This window comes from Brassica napus, chromosome A2, assembly GCF_020379485.1.
Source record: "Brassica napus cultivar Da-Ae chromosome A2, Da-Ae, whole genome shotgun sequence".
NCBI classification, from domain to species: Eukaryota; Viridiplantae; Streptophyta; class Magnoliopsida; order Brassicales; family Brassicaceae; genus Brassica; species Brassica napus.
In genome coordinates, this window is record NC_063435.1 from 11704012 (window position 1) to 11727815 (window position 23804).

General features: G+C 30.5%; 4 protein-coding genes across 5 annotated transcripts; 2 read left to right on the plus strand and 2 right to left on the minus strand.

Moving 5' to 3' along the window:
- On the plus strand, positions 1-1117 carry LOC106399493 (aquaporin TIP3-1). The gene is made up of 3 exons (XM_013839976.3): positions 1-203; positions 287-552; positions 618-1117. Exons 1-3 carry the CDS (start codon positions 62-64, stop codon positions 1008-1010), a joined length of 801 nt encoding a protein of 266 aa, XP_013695430.1. The 5' UTR covers positions 1-61; the 3' UTR covers positions 1011-1117.
- On the minus strand, positions 1075-4292 carry LOC106399481. The gene is made up of 7 exons (XM_013839967.3): positions 3943-4292; positions 3552-3793; positions 2683-3316; positions 2255-2612; positions 2104-2186; positions 1832-2026; positions 1075-1747 (listed from the first exon to the last, which is right to left on the minus strand). Exons 1-7 carry the CDS (start codon positions 4126-4128, stop codon positions 1238-1240), a joined length of 2208 nt encoding a protein of 735 aa, XP_013695421.3. The 5' UTR covers positions 4129-4292; the 3' UTR covers positions 1075-1237.
- Positions 4293-6935: 2643 nt separating this feature from the next.
- Positions 6936-9794, minus strand: LOC106413176. 2 transcript variants are annotated; one of them, XM_048757457.1, is made up of 7 exons: positions 9456-9794; positions 9194-9339; positions 8189-8367; positions 7813-8047; positions 7652-7737; positions 7486-7577; positions 6936-7410 (listed from the first exon to the last, which is right to left on the minus strand). In XM_048757457.1, exons 2-7 carry the CDS (start codon positions 9287-9289, stop codon positions 7172-7174), a joined length of 927 nt encoding a protein of 308 aa, XP_048613414.1. In that variant the 5' UTR covers positions 9290-9339; positions 9456-9794; the 3' UTR covers positions 6936-7171. The 2 variants fall into 2 exon arrangements, with proteins under 2 accessions (XP_048613414.1, XP_048613409.1); XM_048757452.1 differs by having other exon boundaries at positions 8189-8373; positions 9456-9793.
- A 13488-nt stretch (positions 9795-23282) lies between these two features.
- On the plus strand, positions 23283-23804 carry LOC106423557 (kunitz trypsin inhibitor 4-like). Its single transcript, XM_013864331.1, has one exon. It carries the CDS (start codon positions 23283-23285, stop codon positions 23802-23804), a length of 522 nt encoding a protein of 173 aa, XP_013719785.1.

Consider the following 23804-nt stretch of genomic DNA (forward strand, 5'->3'; position numbering starts at 1 on the left):
CTCTCTACTTCTACCTTTGTTCATCACACATCCTTGTTGATTCAGTGTGTTTGTGATTATAATGGCAACATCAGCTCGTAGAGCGTACGGTTTCGGTAGAGCCGACGAGGCTACACACCCTGACTCCATTAGAGCCACGTTAGCTGAGTTCCTCTCCACTTTTGTCTTCGTCTTTGCCGCTGAAGGCTCTATCCTCTCTCTCGGTTCGTACACTCACCCTTGTGATAGATTCTATCTGTATGCAGTTAGCTGATATGACTTGTCAGTTGTGTTGTTTTATCCTCAGATAAGTTGTATTGGGACCATGCGGCTCATGCGGGAACAAACACACCAGGAGGACTAGTATTAGTAGCGTTAGCTCATGCTTTTGCACTCTTCGCTGCTGTTTCTGCAGCCGCCAATGTCTCCGGTGGACATGCAAACCCAGCAGTCACTTTTGGTGCTCTTATTGGAGGCAGACTCTCTGCGATCCGGGCCATCTACTACTGGATAGCTCAGCTTCTTGGAGCCATCCTCGCTTGTATATTATTAAGGCTCGCCACAAACGGCATGGTAAGACTAATCCATGTGAAGTCCATTTAAGAATTTATGAAAGAGTTTGTTGTATGTTCATGCAGAGACCAGTTGGTTTCCGTTTAGCATCAGGTGTTGGTGCAGTTAACGGACTCGTGTTAGAGATCATTTTAACGTTTGGACTTGTCTACGTTGTTTACTCGACTATGATCGATCCAAAACGTGGAAGCCTTGGTGTTATAGGACCGCTTGCGATTGGACTCATAGTTGGGGCAAACATCTTGGTTGGTGGACCGTTCTCTGGTGCGTCAATGAATCCAGCTAGAGCCTTTGGTCCAGCATTGGTTGGATGGAGATGGGATGATCACTGGATCTATTGGGTCGGTCCATTCATCGGTGGTGCTTTAGCTGCTCTTATATATGAGTACATGGTCATACCTACTGAACCACCAACACAACACACACACCACCAGCCCTTGGCTCCTGAAGATTACTAGATGGGACTTTCCTCTTGGTCTGTATGAAATCACTTTGCATAGAATCTCTGTTTTGATGCTGCTCTTTGTTTGTTGCAATATATAAGAATAAAGAAAGATTTCACAGTTGAGTTCTTTTGATATTTTCATCAAACATATATGGATACAAGTAATAAGTATTATAAGGCTAATCTAATAAAAAGGCTTCTTCATCTTCTTGTTCTAAACCCTTGTGTGTTAAGGTCCTCTCATCTTTTCAACAATCTATTACTTCTTTCCTCCACATGACGTTTCTTCTCTTCAAACTTCTTCCTAAAACCGGACATCCTCTCTTTTGTTCCAATTTTCTTTCCCTTCAAATCATCCTCTTCACTTGAAAAGATAGACCTCGATGATGACTGGACACTAGCCGGAGTAGTCTCCTCGTCATTGCCTCCTCGTGCTATTGTATCCTCCGAGGAACTGTCACTTTCTACTACAGGAGCTGCGGAGTTAGCTGCTGATGGTGAAGAAGCCACAGGCTCTTCATCAGTTCTTGGTTTCTGGTGAACGTTGGCAACTTTCTTGGGACTCGCCGGCTTGTCGGCTTTAGGTTTTACTTCTGCAGCTTCGAAGCTATCGTGATCACTATCTGAGTCTTGATTCAGCCACATAAATGGCGCAACACTGCGTTGGACCCAATCATCCTTTTCAGCTATCATCCATGGAATGGTTACGTTTTCGCAGTTGGGAAGCACCATGACCTCTCTTATCCCGTTCTGCAGAATGAGAGATACTGTGTTATATATTTTGTTTCATTTTCCTTTAGAAACAAAAGGAGGAGCAAGTGTTTTTTTCTTTACCTTAAACTTGTTGATCAAGAACGTAGCAACATGGCTGTTTGTGATTTTGTGGTCACCAACAGATGAGACAAGGTCGAAATGAATATCAGGCATGGTTGTGAAGCTAAGCCATAGTTGATCTGATGGAGGCGGCTTCATGTGTACGCGCAGTGTCCCTCTAAGGGAGGAGACTCCTATTGACAAATTAATCGGAACCTGCAGTTTACAAACAGAGACGGTCTATAAGATACTACAAGAACTAAGAAAAAGGGAGGCTCACACAAAGAATTAACCTGAGAGACTTGCTCAGCGATGTTCTTCAGAATAGACTTCCACTTAGATCCATTGTTTGTTCCTTTTGATCCCTTAGATTCATCTGCAAATATATAACTCCGTATAAATTCACCTACGCATCATGCTAAATAATTAAATGAATACACTAACCAGGTTTATCGCTTCCTCCAGTTTCCACTTCAACAGTTCCTCCAGGAACACTTAATTGTTTTTCAAACTCTTCAAGACCTTCAAGGAGATCTATGGGAACATCGCCAGAAGGACTTGGCTGCAGTTTTCCCTCAGCTATCCTTTTCTGCAGATCTTCCGCTCTGGCATCAACACGAGTCTCAACTACTAAACCCGCACCACCAGTGTATTCAATGTCTAGTTCAAACGCCCACACACCATTCATCTCTACTGGAAGAACCCTTACACCATGTATATAAGGCGGGAGATTCCCAATCTTTACATCACAGCAGATTAAATAACCTATGTAGCTGGGAAGTCTCATGTTAGACAACACCCGCTGTTAAACCAAAAAAAGAGTTGTATAAACAATAATTGATGTAACAACATCTTTCATTTTAATAACAGACCTGGATACGTTCGTGCACTATATTCTTTATCCCTGTGTTCAGTTTAACATCAAAAAACAGCCGAGAGATCAGCAAGTTCCACGCTAAAGTTCCTTCATCGGTATAAAACTTGTCCTCCGAGTCTACATCAGAGACATGACTGACATGGCTCCAAGAACGTGAGAAAGCTTGCACTTCAGTTTCCTCAGGGATGTTGTTATCTCGCACCTTTCTCGCTGGGGTGCTTCTTCCAGAGCTACCGGATGAATCTTGGTAATGACGTGCTGATGAAGTCTTCTTGTCTTCACGGTTCGGCACTTTCTTTCTTGAGAATTTCTTCCAGAACAAACGAACTTTTGAGGAAGGAGCATCTATTTTAACCCCCTTGTTGTCCAATGACTCAACATCAAATCCAGATGATGGTTGTTTCGTAAAAGAAGGATATGCAACATTAAGGGAAGCTATGTAGTTCTGGAAATCATGTTTCAACTGGGTAGGCCAGGTAGATCTTTCTTGATCATTGCAAGCAGCAAGACGGAGAGCTTTACACCATGACTCCTTCTCCCAAGAAGTCTCGAGAAAGATGTAAAACACACGGTTTCCTTTGTACAAGTCTGAAGTTTTGCTTTCTACTTTGATAGGATATCTTTTCGCCCTAAGAAAACAAATGTTCAAAAAATCGTTAGGCGGTAAATAGACGCTTTAAATAGATTATTGATTATGCGGGTAAATAAACCGATTTTCTTAGATCAATTTTTTTTTTTTAAAACAAGAAAAATTGTTCGTTTAGGTCCAATTTTGGTGATTAGGCAGATGTTAAGCGCCGCCTGGACCAATTTTTAGAACACTGGTTACTTGAATGAATTAGCAATGTTTAAGAGATTGAGTACCATTTCCTTGTTGGGAGTTCAGACCCTGAAACAGCCTCAACGGAGCAACCTTTCAAAGAAACAATCTTCTGAGTGCCATCTCCATTTGAGAAGATGAGCTTGTGGTCTTTTATATGAGCAGACTTTCTAACTGGATGCACCTCCAAGAGGTCTTTCTTCTTCTTCTTATTCTGCTCTTTTGGTAACTTCTCATTCATCCAATCCTTTAAACTATCATCAGACTCCAAAACCCAAATCACTCCCTGAGACAAATGAAATCAAACAACTCTCCATCTCAGAAATGGAGAAACTGATCACAATGTCTCCACCAAAGCAAACACACATTAAACAATAAAAATCAAAACTTTACGAGAAAGCTCAACACTTTGGGAAACTCATGAGGCTGTTGTACCTGTTTGTTGAGACTGAAATCAATGGAGTTGGGAGGATCAGAGCACGTCTTATTCGATTCATGGAGGTTTCTCTTCCGATTCAATCGCTTGAGGAGATACAGAAAGGCAGCAACTTCCGCAGCTACGATGGTGAGGATCCCCAGCAAAAATCCAGTGATGAAGGCGAATCCAGCAAACGAAACCATCCCCAGTTTATTGATTTCAACTCTAGTGAAGAGGAAAAGCGGAGAAGATTGCTTGCGAAGGAATCAAGAAGAAAAGAAGAAGACGCGTAACGGTGTAGTTCATGTCACTTTTGGAGATGAAGAGGAAACAGAGGGAGAGAGAGAAGAACCCATTGGATTTTTATTTTTTTTGGTCAATAACCAATAAGATATTTTAATAAGATTATTTTTTTGGTCAATAACCAATAGGATATTTTTAAAATAATATTTTGCAAATAAAATGAATTATTGCTTCAATAATAACACCACTATCTTAAATGACAAGATATTATTCAAAAAGTCATGAAATTTTTGGAAAAAAAAAGAATTGGACAAAATCATAATAAAATTAAATATATAGTTGTGAAATAGGAACTTTTTTTTGAAAAAGAATGAAATATAATTGTGAAATAGGAATTTTGTTTACTAATCTCAATTTATTTGCAACTTCTGTGTGTTTTGAAATTTTAGTTCCCTTTATACAAAATTAGGATTGGTTATCAAATTTAATATATTTTAATTGGTTTTTAGTTTAGATTTTGTTAGTATGTGTACATGAAAATCTATATACATTAATTTCAAACACCCTAAATATAAAAACTCCACAAATATAATGCCAAGTTATTGGATTAGATCTTTTAGTTCAAATCTAAAGTTGTACATAGAAAAATGCAAATTCATTTCAATTTATTTCACAAAATTTCTTCAAGAGAGAATACAAAGACTTTTCACCGGTTCAAACAATAAAACATCACTGATTATTTATGGTCACTATTGCATAACCAAGCAGCTTCTCTGTTATTAATGTCGTTGAACAAAAATTTTGATTGTTTCAACTTTTAACTTGACCTAATCCTTTTGAAGTTCCTATCGCACCTAAGTCTTCATTCGTTAAAGAATGAGTCAGAAGATATCGACTCTTCAGTCACGTCTTCCGTAAGTTACTGAAAGAACAAAGCAAAAGTAACCATATAATGTGAAAAAACATCTGCATCCAACATTCAACTTTAAATAAATAAAAAATCTAGAGAACAAACAAAAAGTACACATAAAATCTACCAAAAAGTGTGTTGTCTTCTTCCTATCTTACCGACATACAAGAAAGACAATGATTTGTGTTATATATTTAGTAACAGCGGGTTGGGCAGTGCGGGACGAGCGGATTGGTTAGTGCGGTGCGGTTTAAGTGCGGTTAGTGTCAGAAAAACGCATATTGCGGGACAAGTGCGGTTCGTCTAAAAGAAGCGGTTTAAAAATTATGTGAATGGTGACCAAAATAATAAAAAGTGCGGGACAAATGCTTGAATGGTGTTTATAAACTCAATAGTGCTAAAAATATAAACTAATATTCAACTTGATATTATAAATATATTTTATATATTTTTAAAGTACAAATAAATTACAATCAGAAAATAAGTCTATTTTATTGATTTTCCCATAACATATGACACAATATTATCTATTATTGTGTCATTGTCATTCATCTGTTACCTCATCGGTATGAAAATCAGTCTTCTCTTGTGTGTTGAATCATCATGTCTCTGCTATTATTTCAGCAAAATATGTATCTGAAAAATTATGTTGGTATTTCGGTATGGTTTAAGTGCAATTTATGCGAGAGAAATGCATACTACAGGACAACTGCAGTTCATCTAAAACACGATCAAAACAGTATGTGATAATAACATATATAGTAACTATTGCGTGATACATATAATATTATTTATATTTTATAAAAATTAAAATTAAAATTTTAATGATAAAAAAATTATTTAAATAAATATTTTGTTTATCATAAAGTTATATATCTTAATCCCTACAAATTTTATTTACGTTTTTTGTTTAATATATAAAGACTGCCAAAGTTGTGTATATTATCTTTAACCAAAATTAAATAAATTATATATTTATAATTTTTTAAAAAATATATTTTTTAACACAAATAAAATAATTATTTTTATTTATTATTACAATTTTATAACTGAAAATTTTATTTAAAGACTTTCAAAATTGTATATATGATGCTTTAAAAATATTTATTATAAAGTTGTGGCGGTTGTTATTTAGCAACTTTTTGGGATCTTGTTATTTTGCATCTTCTAGCATAAAATAAAGGATACCTATACATTTAATTACTTTATGTAAAATCTGCATATGTAATTTTTTTATTTGATAAAATATGTATTTTTTATAAATGCACATATATATTTATTTATTACCAACAAACTATAAATACAAAATTATATTTACATTTAGTTAAATATAAATATATTTATTATTTTGTATACTTATTATTTTAAATCATTCAAATTTATACTAACTAGATAAATATTAGTAGATTTAATTTGGATAATTAAATAAAACTACATAAGAATCAAATTTCCATGTTCTCTAAAAGGTGAAATAACAAAAATATCAATTGAGTGGTTGCACTTGTTTTCTTTGCATTATTCATTAATCTCTAGCAATAAATAATAGTTTTTGATATATTAGTTTGCTACAGTGTATCAAACCACACCTTATTGGTAAGTTCTCATTTCTATGTGCGTTCAAGAACAAAACTTTTCCCGCTACAGTGTATCAGGCCACCACTTGCTATTTATTATAATTTTTAAAGAAATAACTAATAGCTAAAACAATTAACTGAGTGGTGACATGATTTAATCCCGCTGGTGTGTTTTGCCTGGTCCGCAGTTGTCACTCAAGGCCTTAGACAGAAAGTACAAAACAGAGTCCTCTATTCACATATCAATTAAGGAAAAAAAAAACAGAAATAAAATAAAGAGAAGAGTAAAGAACTTCATTTACATTGTCTTACTCAAGTCCGAAATCATTATTTTTGTTTTCTTATCGCCTCAACACCTAAAAAGAAAGGAAAAAAAAATTGTTTTCTTCTTAGTAACTACCATGGCTTGCAACAGAAGTAACAACTCAGCAATGGCGGTTGCTACTTAAAACAACACAACAAGCCAGACAACAAAAACAAAAGAGGGAGCTTAAAACAACAAAGAACAGTTCAAGGTTCTTAAAAGCTGGAGTTCATGAAGAAGTTAAAGTCATGGTGATCAACATTCAGCTGTTTCAGCCATGAATCAGCAGCACTTTGAAGATAAACCAACCGGTCCTGATCAAACCCTGTCTTTCCCCAGAGATCTCCTTGCATTTTGTAAGTAGCTAAACCAAATGGAGGCAATGGGATTCTCTTGTTCATGACAGATTCTTCACAACACTCTATCTCTTCTTGATCTCGCACCACCACATTATCTGCAGCTTATGAAACCGTTAAAGAACCAGAAATGATGCTTGTTGTTTACGTCACTAAGAAGTGATCAAACGTACCTTGAAAAGAAGAAGATAAAGTATGGTAAGTTAGGAAGCCTGTCTTTAAATCTTTCTCGTTCTTGCAGGTTGGGATGTTATATATCGGATACCTAATACACCAAACCATCATGCTTATCAGTCCCATAGTTCAAGGGTTTGTATTAACTGATGATTGATTGCTTACCATGCAACAGCCATCCAACTTGAAGGAGACATATCTACACTCCTTAAGGTCAACAATCCAGGATACTTCTCAGCTAATTCGTTTATCTGAAGAAGAATCAATGTACTTCCTTAAGAGGAGAGTGTGGTTACCAAGAGAATTAACAATGGAGAGAAGGGAACCTTGTCGGTTAAGGGAACCCGCTTGTAAGGAGAATCTCTTTCAATGTACTTAAAGTCAATGTAACCAAGTCTATCTTGCAGTAGTGGTGTGCCATCCGGATCATAAACAGAATCATCGGAGACATCATCCCATGTTCTACTCGAATCATTGCTCACTGAGCTTGACAATAACTTCTCGCTCTCACTATCGCTCCAACACTCACTACTCTCAGATTCAACCACCTCATTTTGGTTCCTGCAACACCAAATAAAAGCAGTCATTACATAAACCAAGAAACCAAACACATCAACCATCTAAAGACCTGTCCTAAACACTTTCATTGTCAAAACAACAAAGACAACTGATTGTTAATGAAATCAAGCCTCATCACTTAACCTGGACATCATAGCTGGTTTGGTAGTTTGGATTTGGATAGCTGATAGATATGGGACATAATACTGTATAACCGTTTCACCATTGTTTAAATCAACCTGTGATCCAAAGCCATAAGCACTTAGCTCATCATAACAGTCCCAAAGATCACCAAGCCTGAAATACTCAGTCTCTTCTTTCCCCTGTTGCTGCCACAAAATAGTAAAGATCACTCACACAGCTTTGCAAGTAGAACATGAATTGCTCGTTTAGCTGATAATGCAATGTGATCAAGCTATTCATATCGTTTCAAGCAACTCTCTAGCAACATGATCTTTACTTTTTAACACCAACATGGTCTTAGTATTTCATTAGTTAATGTATATAATTAACGATTAACATGTATCGAGCAATAAAGCTCTTCTTAGTCCATAATCACAAACATAAACCATGATTACTGAATACGACAGATTCAGATTCAAAGGATCATCAAGAAGATTCACACCAAATCTCAGCACTTTAGCTATTGGATTAATGTTTATTTCAGTAAAACAAATTCTTTCTCATGTTTCCACGTGGTTATACATAATCCAAGAATGATGCGACCATTAAAAAGAACATCTTTTTCATAGTTATTTTTCCGTGATGGACTATGTATGGACCATGCAATTATTGTCCTTATAGCCAAAATTCCAACTGAAAAAATTCACACAAAATCATTAAAATATTACAAATCTAGGTTGTTGTCTGATACATCAACATTAGTTTAAAATTAAGACCTTTTGGAAATCTGTTGATTATAGACGAGTTTTGAAGAGGAGAAAGCCAGTTCAAATGGTTATTATAATGATATAATTGTGAATTAAGAGAGAGAGAGAGAGAGAGAGAGAGAGAGAGAGAGAGAGAGAGAGAGAGAGAGAGAGAGAGAGAGAGAGAGAGAGAGAGAGAGAGAGAGAGAGAGAGAGAGAGAGAGAGAGAGAGAGAGAGAGATTTTTTCTAAGAAAAAAAAAAAGCGAGAAAGAAGATTACCAGAGGAAGAGAGAAAGAAGGAGGTTTAGGAGTGAATCCTAAGAGAAACCTCTCCAGATTAGAACGACCTTTTCGTGAAGAACACCACCACCACATTATCGCTCTTCTTCTTGTCTCAATCTATTTCTGATGTCAGATCTTCATCCCTAATCCAGTCCACACAAAAGTTCGGAAATTTAATATTTATGGTTCTGGTCTTCTCTCATTAATACAAATATGGTAGCTTTATATTTCTCAAAATTACTGTCTTTCCTTTTAATACCTTCAATATATCCCAATTTCAAGATTCTTCTCTTTTAAAAAAAAATCAAAAAACACCAATGAACGAAACTGATTATGGGTTTATCGAAATATCGAAATATTCAATATCAGAGGCTCTACAAAAAATGAGAAAACTCGAATTTTGTTCTAACTAGGTGAAAACAAGTCTCAAGAGAAACTGAAGTAAAAAGATGAATAAAGCTTTCTGAGCTAAAAAAAAAAGGACGAAACGCTTTCTGAGTTCTTTATTATAAAAAAGCTTTCTGAGTATGATTAATGGAAGCAGAAGAAGAAACGAAGAGGACGAAACGCTTCTTCTCTTTCTCTCTCTGTTTCACTCACTCTCTGATACCTTTTATTTATTAAATAATATTATACTCCTTTTTTTATTTTCTTTTTTGTTCAAGATTATATTATACTCCTTTTTAAAACCAAATATGAAACCGAAGACTTTTCTGATTATATATATTTCTTTTGGTTTCTAATAAATAAATAATTTAATTAAAACAAATTGTAATCTAGCTATAATTAAAAAAGAGGATTGCGTACATAAATGTTTTTAAGGGTTCGCCATAAAAGGAGGATTGCATACATAAACGTATATATTTATAGATAAAATAAGTTTTTATATATGTAGACATGATTACGCCATTTCAACATCAAAATCCAAGTCGCATTGCAAAATGAAAAGGTAAATTGTTTTTTGGATTACATTTGTTTGATCGAATATGCTGATGATCTTCTGATTCCATATGTTTCTTTTAACTAAAACAACTTGTAATCTAGCTATAATTAATTAAAAAGAGGATTGCGATATTAATTATACATAAATTTCTTTGTATGTTTATAGACAAAAGTTTTTTTTTATAAAAGTATGCATGATTACGTCATTACTAGGTGGTTGTCCGCAATTTTACGGGTGGTTATATTATATAAAAATATATATTATCTTTACGCTGTTATAATTTTCGAATAATAATTAGAAATTATAATTTTTAATTTCAAATATTTGGATAATAAAAAATTTCAATACATATTTTAGAAGATATGTGAGATTTAAAATAGTTCAAAAACATAAATTTTTAGTCATTAAAAATCTTCTCTCTTACAGAAAAGAATATTATAATTAATTCAAATAATTGGTTGTAGAATTATTTTATATTTTAGTTTAACACATGAAAAACCGAAAATACTCTAGCTCTCAAGAGAAAAAAAAAAGAGTTTGTTTTTTATGTAACTCCAATATGACCAATACGATGATCGGATGTATTTATCATGAAAAATCTTTTGTAAAGAGTTTTGTGTGGGATTTAAAAACATAAAAGTTATAATAATTTCTTACGTACAAATATAATTATTTTATATAATAATATATAACCATTAAATTTATTTCTATAAAAAAACATGTATTAGGAAAATAGTAGTTTAAGCAATTTTTCTCATAATTTATTCCAAATTACATTTTCTCACTCATTTTTTTTTTTAATTTAGTGTTTAACATAAAACTCAAATGGGTTAAGTAAACAAATTCTTTCTTAAATTAACTTTCATCATCACACTATTTTATCAAACACTAACTCATTCAACCAAATGTTTTTAATTAAAACTAATCATAGTTTACATATCTTTTAAAATTATTGTTTTAATTTATTTTAAATTAAATTAAAACATACCTATAATAAATTAAATCTGATTATTTAATAAGAAAAATAATATTTCAATTTTTAAATAACCAAATGTCGTTATTTTAGGCGTACATATATACTTAATATTAATGTGAGATCCAATATTATATGAAATAAATTGTTTTTATTTGTATAAATTTTGTTAAATTTTTATTATCGTACATTAATTTTTAAATAATTTTTTCTTACTTTTAATTTATATTATAATTTCCATCTTTTACTTTGACAAGTGTAGAGATGGAAAGTTTTATTGAATTTCTTTACTAAATTTATCTTAAAATTTTAAAATGCATAAAAAGAATTAGTTCACATTTATAGTAACACAAAAAAGTACACGTACCTCGACAAACAAACAAAAATTAAATACTTATAAAAATACCAATAACACAACAAACATATTTTATTATTCTTTCGTCTTGTTCTTTTATTTATGTCTGCTTTTTCTATTAAAAATAAGCATGTTTATTTTTATTATAATCCAAGCTATATGAATTATATTAATAGAGTATTAACTCTAGAAAAATCTTGTGAAAAAAATACTTTGATTAATATAATTAAATGACTTACCATATAATAAATTAAATGAATTACCAAATAATATAATTTTAAATGACTTACCATATAAAAATGTTAATTCATCTGTTTATATTAATAGATAAATTCTGACAAAAAAAATATTAATAGATGAATTAAATAATTTTTTCTTGATTAATATACATTTAAATAACTTACCATATAATTTTTATGTTTCAAAATATAAAAATATTTTAATCATTTCTAAAAGTGATAACACCTATATGATATCACATTGTCATGGGAAAATGATTGGAAATTTTTATAATTACATATTTGACTATTTTGCATTCATTTGACACATTTTTATACTATATATATTGAATGAGTGAATTTAATTAATATTATTAAGTTTAGATTAATTAGTCTTCTAAAATCTATGACTTATTTTATTCACTACTAATATAAATATAATAAAAAACCGTTTTTATAATTGTTTCTATAGTATCATATGTATTTATGTGTAACTTATCAATTTATATAATGTAATCTTGATATTTAATTATTTATCTAAACAAATTATTTTAATTCATCTATATTTAAGATGTTTAATTGTATGTTTCGAAACATAGATTAGATTAGATAATTCTATGAATAGTTTTTTTTAACTTTAATTAAATAAATAAAAAATAAAAAAAATATCGACCAATCAAATTATAATAATTAATTCAAGAGTTCTTTTATGAATGACAAGACAGCATAAATCATTAAATTGACTTATCAATTAATATATAGGAGGTAACACCAAAATCCAAGTCACATTACAAATGAAAATAGTTAATTGTTTTAAAGTTTCATTTGTTTGTATCGAATATGCTGACATTCTTCTGATTCTATATGTTTTCTTTTAGAAGATAATTAACTAAAATATGGATCAAATGTGATTTTGGAGATCACGAGTACGTTACAACTAAAATTTACTCTCTTTTTTATTTCTGTGGTGAGTGAGCCTTCTACAAAAGCCATTTAATAAGTTTTTTATTTTCCAGTAATTTTTATGTTTGATGTCAAATACTAATGGTTTATTTTTGTTTAAGGGTCTCGTGAAATATCAATGTTCTTGTTGAGAAACTGTAGAGTAAATATTCAAAAACGGAACAAGTGTTTAAAAAATTGATTACTCTTGAGTTTTTTTTGGTCTTTTAATAAATGTTCTTTTGTTATGCAATTGAATGAAGTAATCTCTTCTGTAGCTTATTTTTTTCAACATAATTATACCAGAGAAACTCTAACTTCAATAGTGTCGCTCTTTATATAAAGGATGCGTTTTTGACAATTACTCAATCCATATTAAAGATCAGTTTCTTATGAGATGTCTCAGAAGCAACAAAAAATATTTTAATACTGTATTGAACTTTTAAAACAATTTTTTTGTAAAAATTTGAAACTATATTTTAACTTATTTATACTATATTTAAATATGAAAATGAACTATTTATCATTATATACATTTAAAATTCTGAAAATCTAATATATTAATTTAGAATATATTTTTATCTACTGTTTAAAGTTGTAATTTAAAACCGGGGCTTCTAGCTCTAGTGGTAACGGGCTTACAACTGTGAGTACCGCCACCTGGATTCGAATCCCGGCCACTGGGGAATTAACATTTCGGCATCGCCAGAGACATAGGACCGACATGTGGCAACACGTGACTAGTCTGGATCACTTCTGTGGGGTCAGGATACCTCTGTATAATTCAAAAAAAAAAGTCGTAATTTAAGTTTTTGACCCTTATAAATATAAACTAGATGATAATCCGCGCGTATACGCGGAATGAGTTTTTATAATAATGTTTGTTTATAAAATAAATTTAACATTTTGCAACACTACAATTTTTATTGATTATAAAATGATGAATACAAATATTGGTATCTTAAATATATCATTGTTGCTGAAGAGTTACCGTATTACATATTATTTTAATTATTTTAAAGACTTCATATGCACAAAAAAAATTAAGTTTTGCGGCCGACACAAATCACCAAAATCAAATAGAAAACATCGATTGTATAATGACAAAAGAGAATTAGTTTTTTTTTTGTATTTGTTTACTATTGACTCTCCATAAGTGATTTCATTTTCTACCTCTATAGAATTGTGCTTTCGTCCTCGTCTTTGTTTCATTGATATGAGTTAAGTTTCCTTTTATCTTTTTTTATAAATTCAGTAAATTATATAAGTATCAATTTAAAAAAAATAGACATCTAAGAATCAAAATTTTGAAAAAAACCACTAACAAACTATATTAATATGTTAGTGTTCAAATCTAATATATCAAGTTTCTATAGAATATAAGTGCAAACTCGAAATATAAATGTTTGTCTAGTATATATCCACGAGCTCGGTCTAAAAATCATTTAATTAGAACAACAAAACAAATTACTTATTTCACCAGTTCAGGTAATATCTCAATCCGAACGAGTAATATCCGACCCGAATGGATATCCAAAGATAACCAAACATATACTTAACTCTATATTTCTAGTTTATTTCTCTCATCTTATTCAAAATATTTATATTAATAATTTTTATTGTTCAAAATTAGATAATATACATATAATTATGGACAAAATTATTTGCTACTTACTTAAAATACATATCAAGTTCTTGTTTCCTGCATTAACAAAAGTTGCATCTAAAATTTCCAAAAAATAACTAAATTAGTGTCTTTTTATTTTTAAAGTTTTATCTTCAAACCTATTACTAGTTTAATCTTTTAAAAATTAAAAAAAAAACAATTAAGTTAAAATCTATTTTAAATACAAAAAACTTAAACAATGAAAAATTTATTTATTTTTTCTTCAAAATTTAAATATCCGAAACCGACCCAAAATATCTGAACCCAAACATAAAATACCCGAACCCGACTCGAAGTGTAGAAATATCCGAACAGGTTCTATACCTTTATATTGAACCCGAATGTGTATCCGTACGCCCATCCCTATGATATATGATCATTTGAATCTTGCTTGAACAAAAAAAAGGTTAAACCATTGATCACAAAATTTATAATGTGGGACTTTTACCATTTTTACTAATCTATAGTCATTTTTAAAAATTCAAAATATAACATATAAGAAAAATATAATTTTTTTATTATATGCTTGATGTGATTTTTTAATTTCTTTTGTATAAAATTAAACAAAAAAAGAGAGAGGTTATAATTTTTTTATCAAAGTATGCTAGACACCACTTGGTTGGAATCATCTTAATAAAAGTATAGAGCTTTCGATGTAAAAAAAAAGTTGGATTGGGCTTATCCGCGAAGAACTATGGTAGAGCAGTTTATGTGTGTTTGTTATGTGAAAGGGCATTTTAGGCTTCGTGACGAAGATCAAAATGAAGATCAAATAGATAATGTAGATCAAGTAGAACAAATGCAGATCAAAATATGCAAAACAAATGTATATCTAAGTAATAAAACTATTTTAATGAATTAATATATTTAACTGAAGGTTAAAAATGTAAAAATAACTGATTTTATATATCCAAAACAAAAATACAAATTTAATTAAATAAAAATAAAGTACATGCATATGTTATAATACATTTATTGAGAATAAATAAAAAAACTTATTGATTATCCAATTTTTTACCGTATTGAAATTTTCATAATTTATTAAAAAATAATTAATTTAAAACCGTATTTCGATTTTTATAATTATTTTTGATGGATGTCGATATATATGAAAACCTAAAATATAAAAGCCGATTAAAAATAAAAATACATTCATTTAATAAATATATATATATATAAGAACAAAAAATCATGTAGAACATTTTATTTTGTAAAAATATTTATTGATTATAATTTGTAAATTCATTATAAAAATATTCTAGAAAAACAAATATATAAATTAAATAAATATATATATATATATATATTCTTTAAGCATAATTTTAGAAGATAATATATGTATAAAAATAATATATATATTTTATATTTCTTTATGTAAATAAATTCGTCCAGAAAATATTACATAAAATTAAAGATATATATTAAGCTATAATTTTGAGAGAATTGTTGTTTGAATTAAAAGGAATGAAATAACCTAAATAAACCTATCTATAAGAAATTAATAAGGAGAGATGTCCATTTTTCTTTTAATAGGTGGTTGGTTTAGATAAAGTCATGTATCATATGATTTCTCCTTTCCTCATTACACTACTCCGACTCGCATTGTCGTCAACACTCTTGATAGTTGTACTATGGCTCCAAATGGTAATAGCGGACTGAGCGTTGTGGAACAAACTGATAGAATTCTGCAGTATGATTTAATTGTGGTTTGTATTATAAAAACGCAGACTACAAACCAAATGTAGTTCTTTAAAATAAGCAGTTCAAAATAAAATATGATTAGTGACACATATAATGAATAATATAATTGTAGGATACATATTATATACTTATATTTAACAAATAAAACTCAGTGATATTAATATACTTTTAAAAATGTATTATTTTGAAATATTTTATATATCTGAATTATGAAATTTAATATGCTATTATTGAGATTTTAAGCCAGTGTTTTATTTTACTTTTAAAAATTACAATTACGCTAGTTGTCTTTAAACAAAATTAATTTGAATTTGTTATTTTAAAATTAAAAAAAAAACTAAATCAATATCGAAATTTTACTATTGAATCTTTATTACTTAATTTTAAAGTAATATAACATATTTTTAACGTAAAGACAACCAATTGTCGATTAAACAAAACTAAATAAATTATAATATGTATTATAGTTTAAAAATAAAATATTTTTAGTATAATTAATTTTATTAACTAAATAATACACATTTAAAATTTACTCTATGTATGTCCTATAGATAAAAGTAGTTGTTGTATTTTGTTCTTTTTTACATTTTAATAATTAAATTATAGAGAATTTTTACTCCCTACACACCACTTTTCCCCTATTTACACTCCATACCCTATATTCTTCCAATTCACCCCCCCCCCCCAACATTACCATTTTCCTCCCATTCAATGATATCCCACATTTGTTAGTATATTTAGCTAATTTAGTCTAATTTATAATAGGATAACTTTCTAACTACACTATATCAATGGCTTTTCTACAATGAGTGCGGTCAAAGACAAGAGTGATTGAATGGGAATATATATATTCCTATGCGTTCTTCTCTTCCCGCTATTAACACTCAAGGGCCTATAGTAAAATAATGATATATAGATGGTTATATAATATATGTGTTGTTCAAAAAAACTAAAATAAAATAATATATATGTATAAAACCATGGCTCCGAGTGGTAACAGCGGTTTAAACGGTGCGGGACAAGCGGATTGGATAATGCGGTGCGGTTTAGCTGCGGTTTGTATAAGAGAAACGCATGATGCGGAACAACTGCGGTTCGTCTAAAAAAGTGGTTCAAAACAAAGTATGAATGGTGACATATACCATAAATAGTACAACTGCGGGATACATATGATATATTTATATTTTACAAACTAATACTAGTATAATTATTAAAATATAAATTTTCTTTTAAAAATTATTTTATATATCTCATATATATAATTTAATATGCTATAAATGAGATTTATAGGCAATTATTTTATGTTTAAGAATTATTATTGTGCTAGTTGTCTTTAAACAAAATTAAATTAAAATATCCAAAATATTCTATTAATTTATAATAAATTATAAATTTAGATACCACTATACCAGTGATACTTGTATAAACAACTGTTATTTAATTTATAAAAATCTTTATATATCTGAAAAACTGTACAAATCATATCCACATATTTTTTCATCTAAAATATTGTATTTCAAATCTCAAAATTACAATTAGTCATTGGCACATTTATCTGAAACAAAATCAAACCAAACCAAAAAACGAAGTTTGGTCTGGGTATGGATCTTATCAATTATACTAGTTGATCATATATTTCTAAAACTGAAAAACCAAAACCAAACCGAGAACCGAATAGAAACTTGAATTCATATAATATAGTTTATATATATATATATAAATATTAACTACATTTAGGTTTAAAATAATAAAATATTATTTAAACTGAACATATATTTTTGAATCGGTCTCGGTGCAGGTTTTTGAGTTCGGATAAAATATCTAAGTCTAATGTAAATAACAGAGAAATGTACGCAGTAGCATTCATATTTTGTAAAGTTGATATTAGTTTTCTTTAGAAATACAATGATACATAACACATGAGAGTATAGAGAAAATTGGTTTCATGAACATTTTTAATATAAAAACAAAAAATATTTAAACCACCTACAGTATAGCCTAACCACACCTTATACATACGTATTGACCACACCGTGCGTTCTGCCTTGACAAGACTATAAAGTAATATTTTGTTTTGTTTATTATTTTACTTTGCTCATTATCCAAGAAAACAAAATGCATATGAATGGTAACACAGCATTGCGGACCGCTTCGTTCCGCTACGGAACGCGTTCAACATTCATAGCCCATGTGTCGAACCGTGTGATGCGACAAAAAATGGTCATCTTTGTCTAGTCAATCATCTCACTTGCGCTAAGCTCGCTTCTTTAGGCCCATTTGCTATTTGTTTGTTAGGCGGGGGGCATCATTTATTTTTAAAATTGTGGACATGTATTATTAAGAAAAAAAGGAGGCTATTTTTAATATCTATCAAATGTCGAATTCGGATAAAATAATGATTTATCTTTGTTTTTCTATAACATATTTTGCATTTGATTGAAATGGATTATGGGGGGGGGGGGGGGGGGGGGGGGGAGGGGGGGGGGGGGGTTGTACATGTATTTTTGAGAGAAAAATGAGGCGATTTCTGATATCTATCAAATATCGAATTCAGACAAAATCATGATTTATCTTGTTTTTCTATAACATATTTTTCATTTGATCGAAATGTATTTATCGTGATTCAGTTCAAATAATATTTTTTTGTTTAGTTTAGTTTCAACACGAGTGAAAGAAAAACATTATATGACCAATATGATAGTATATTTTTACCACTAGACTACTACTGTTTCCTCCTCATTCAAATTCAAACTAAATATTATGTCCTCCTAAAGTGTTTGAAGAAGAAACTAACTCTATTACCTTCAAATTTTTAAATTAATGTCGTTTTCATAGGATGTTTTCTCTTGTATTTTTTCTTGACAACATTTTCTCTTGTATTTTATTTTTAATATTTTATTATATTTTATCACGATTTCCTAATAAGACTAATATTATGTCCTCATAAAGTGTTTGAGGAAGATATTAACTCTATTACTTTCATATTTTTTAGTTAATGTCATTTTCATAGGATGTTTTCTCTTATTTTTTTTTTACAACATTTTCTCTTGTATTTTATTTTTAATATTTTATCACATTTATTTATTTTCAAGATTATGGACATGTATTATTAAGAGAAAAAGGAGGCAATTTTTAATATCTATCAAATATCAAATTCAGACAAAATAATGATTTATCTTTTTTTCTATAATATATTTTGCAATAAAAATAATGATTTATCTTATTTTCCTATAACATATTTTTCACTTGATCGAAATGGATTTATCGTGATGCAGTTCAAATAATATTTTCGGTTTAGTTCATTTCCAACACCAGTGAAGGGAAAAACATTATATGACCAACATGATAGTATATTTTTACCACTAGACTACTACTGTTTCCTCCTCATTCAATTTCAAACTAAATATTATGTTCTCCTAAAGTGTTTGAAGAAGAAACTAACTCCATTACCTTCAAATTTTTAAATTAATGTCGTTTTCATAGGATGTTTTCTCTTGTATTTTTTTGACAACATTTTCTCTTGTATTTTATTTTTAATATTTTATCACATTTATTTTTTTAATATATTTTATCACGATTTCCTAATAAGATGAAAATTATGACCTCTTAAAGTGTTTGAAGAAGATACTAACTCTATTACCTTCATATTTTAAATTAATGTCATTTTCATAGGATGTTTTCTCTTATGTGTTTTAATAATATTTTCTCTTGTATTTTATTTTTAATTTTTTATCACATTTATTGTTTAATATATTTTATCACGATTTCTTAATAAGGCTAATATTATATCTTCTTAAAGTGTTTGAAAAAGATACTAACTCTATTACCTTTATATTTTAAATTAATGTCATTTTTATAGGATGTTTTCTTTCGCAACAAAACTTCCTACAATAGACTATCTCGATTACATTCCTCTTTTAAGCTTCTCCTCGTAAGTCAGTCAGTATTCATCGTCTCTACCATCTATTTGCTTTGTATTCTTAGGTCATTTATACATTTCGTGAAATAACAAAATTTAGGTTTTGATACAAGTATAATCAAAAGCTACTTTTTAATACAATTTGGAAGGCGTTAAAATTGTAAGTTGGTTAACAGGGTTAGATAGCTAAATAACCCTTAAATACATTGAACTCGTGAAGCCAGACCCATTCTATTAGTAAAGTTGATCCACAATAGAAAAGGACAAAAAAAAACAATTATCGATTGGTGCTTGCAAAGTGGAATCCATATGATAGAGTTCTATTTGTGTTTGATAATAAAAATTTAGAACATCGTTTTTTATAAATAACAGAATTAAATTTTAAGTATAAACATATTTAACCACTCAAAATATGACATACGTCATGAGACTCATGACAGTTTTTCATGCTTCCCCCTTTTTCTGTCTCTCTTATCTTTACTATGGTTAAGATTGGAAAATTTTGGAGCAATGCAGAGTAAATATAATGGTGAAAAACAGAGTAAATATTAAAAGAAGGAAAAATGAAATAAAAAAAACAAAAGGTAGCGTTAATTGTATTTTTCTTGTCAATTCAAAAGTAACACTTAGACTGTTTTTTCTGCTTTATCAATAGTTGACAGAGTAAAAGTAAAATTATAATAGTCAATCTGATTAGTAACATTTCAGCTAAACTTGGAGTGGAATTGTTTTACTCCAAAATATTTATTCTAAAAAGACTATACAGTCACACTCTATATGTTGAAAGATTATGGGAGTTACGTTAAAACATTTCCAACCCATAACACTATGCTTTGTATAAGCATATGCTTTGTATCTTTATTCCTTTTATGCTTTAAATCATGTGTTATTATGGTTCTTAAAATTGTATAGGCGACGCCTATACGGCGAATTGGTTATAGCCGAAATAATTTTCTGAAAATCATATATATATATATATATATATATATATATAACTCACAATCGGTTTAAACAATTCTAAATCAGTTTAAATCGATATAAATTAGTCTAACTACGTTACAGTAAGTAATAATGTTAACAAAAATCCACAAATTTATTTAATTTTTTTTTTGTATATCAAAGTTTGATAATTCATCAAAATAATTTATAGTTAAACTCAAAACTAAAATATCTTATATAAATATAATATATATATACAATTCGCTAACGCAGAGGTCCCACATAAACCCCAAATAAACCACATAGTCACTAGTCTAAATATGTGAAAGTTTTTTTAATGTTCTACAAAATTGTAAAGAAATTTGAATTGATTCTAATCTTTATGTGAACCAAGTAAAAACATTGGACATAAAATTTTCTCTTTCACATGAAGATATGAACCGATTCATAAAAATCATATGTAAGCGAATTTGATATTGTAACTATGTTATTAAAGCTAATCTTCAATATATATTTGATATATTCTTAGTTGTGTAAGAGGAATCGTTCATTCATTGTTTATGTAAAAAATAAGAAATCTTGCGTCCATTGTTTATGTAAAATTAGAAATATTTGGTTTAATAAAAACATACTGATTTTAGTTATATTTAAAAAGTATTATATGATAATGAATCGTGGATTTAATGTTATCGCATTACACAAATGTGTGGGAGGAGGACGTTCAACTTTTATCAGACCAAACACGAAGCAAGCTGCACTTGTTTCTTCTCAGATATGTTTTCCAACACTTTGTCAACAGTCGGGAATGAGAGAAACGGAAGAAGGCACAGCGAGAACCCAAACAATCCTGCTTGTCTGACCAAACGTATTGATAAGGTGGTCAGGAATAGGATCTCGAGCATGAGGATGATGGGAGATCAACAGTATGTCAAAGCCATAAAAACATGGTTTTCGGTGAGATGAGAAGTGAATTGTTAGTTTTTTTTCTAAGCTTTAAGCAAAACTTTCAGCTCAAGTTACAGACACTGTACAAAGATTTAAAAAAAAAAATTAACATTAATTAAAAAAAAAGAATTATGGATTTATTTTATTTGGACTGTTATAACTTTTTCGTAGTCCAAAAAAATAGTCGATAAAATAGGATTATATTTTAATAGAATAGAAAGACAAAACCAGTTAGCGATTGGTGCTTGAAAAGTGGAATAAATATATTATAGAGATTTTATTGTGTTTAATTCTGATTAGTAAGAGCTTCTCTCTTAAACAATTTCCTCATATAAATAATCACACGAGGCGAGTCTATGATAACACGAGGCTAAAAATTACTTCTATGCTATAAGCATATGCTTTGGTATCTTTCCTCTTTAAAAATTAACCTTGTTGTTATCCTTATCGTCTAAAGACTTGTGCTCATATCACAAGAACCAAAACACACGTGTGGAAACTATCGAACCAAACGTTTGACCAGGGTGCTCAATTTCGAACCAAACCAGATTGAACCGATAAAACTACAGAAGTTTTTTTTTTTTTTTTTTGCTAAAATAAAACTACAGAAGTTGCAGAACTAAGAGGAGCGTTTAAATATTCTTTTTTCCTTTCAGAACGTTTAAATAAAAAAATTATAAAACCAGAGCTGTAGTGAACATACATAAACTTATGCGTTAACCAACCGTCCAAGACCAGGCTAAAACTCTATAAGAAACCAGAGCTGTAGTGAACATACATAAACTCCCACCGAGCTCTCGTGCTTCACTGATGCTGCTTGGATATCGTCGACAAACAGAGCCGGCTGCGGATGGTACATCGCCAACACTGAAGGAGACACTTTACTACAAGGGTCCTGCACTTTCAAGTTTATCTCATCGGCCCTGATGGCGGAAGCCCTTGCTATCCGGTCCGCTCTCATCCACGCTGCAGAAGCTGGATTTCTCACAATCTGCATTAAGTCAGACTGCCAGGCGCTCATTGCTGCCGTATCCTCGAAGTGCCACTCGATTGAGCTCTACGGAATCATTCGGGACATCGAGACTCTATCTTTTCGCTTCTCTTGTATTTCCTTTAGTTTCATTCCTCGCTCCTTGAACTGTAGGGCTGATACCTTAGCCAAATCTGTACTGCACTCTCTCCCCAACTAGTTTTGGTTGGAAGGTTTTATAATAGTTTGTGTTCAAAAAAAAAAGAAATTAAAGAAGCGTTTGTAGCAAAAACATAAATTAAATTAAGAAGCGTGGAAGGTGCGTGGAGTAAAAACAAGATAGGCATCTTCTCAAATCTCCGATGTTAAATTTAATAACTCAAAACCTAATCGTAGTGTATACAAAGGTGTATGTGCATGTATACACATTCGTGTATAAATACCAATCACATGAACTCACATTTTCTTCATTCAGTAACATTCATTTCTAATCAACTACGTAAACTTAAAAAAGTATGAATCATAGGTTTTACTTCCTTCTTGCCTTGACCGCTGCTTTGGCCGCAACCGTAAACGCCCTCAAACCAGTTCTCGACACTGATGGTGATATCATATTCGATGGCAGTTACTACGTCCTCCCCCGCATTTCTGGCCCTGGAGGTGGCGGCCTGAGTCTCACCTCCCGTGGTGGCAATTGGTGTCCCCTCTACATCGGACAGGAATATTCAGAGGTTAACAGGGGCATTCCTATAAAATTCTCAAACTGGATGATTCAAGTTGCGTTTGCTCCCGAATCAACGAGCCTCAACATCCAGATGGACGTCCCAACCACGATATGTGGTCAGTCAACCTATTGGTATGTCCCTCCCCCGAAGGCTGGCGTCATTGATCCATTGTTCATAGCGGCTGGTCCTAAACGGTCGAGTGGTTTATTCCATATCAAGAAAATAAATGATGCTCTTGGCGGTTACAAGATTGTGTTTTGTCCTAACGATAGCGATTGCAGCGATATTGGGATATTTGTAGACCGACATTGA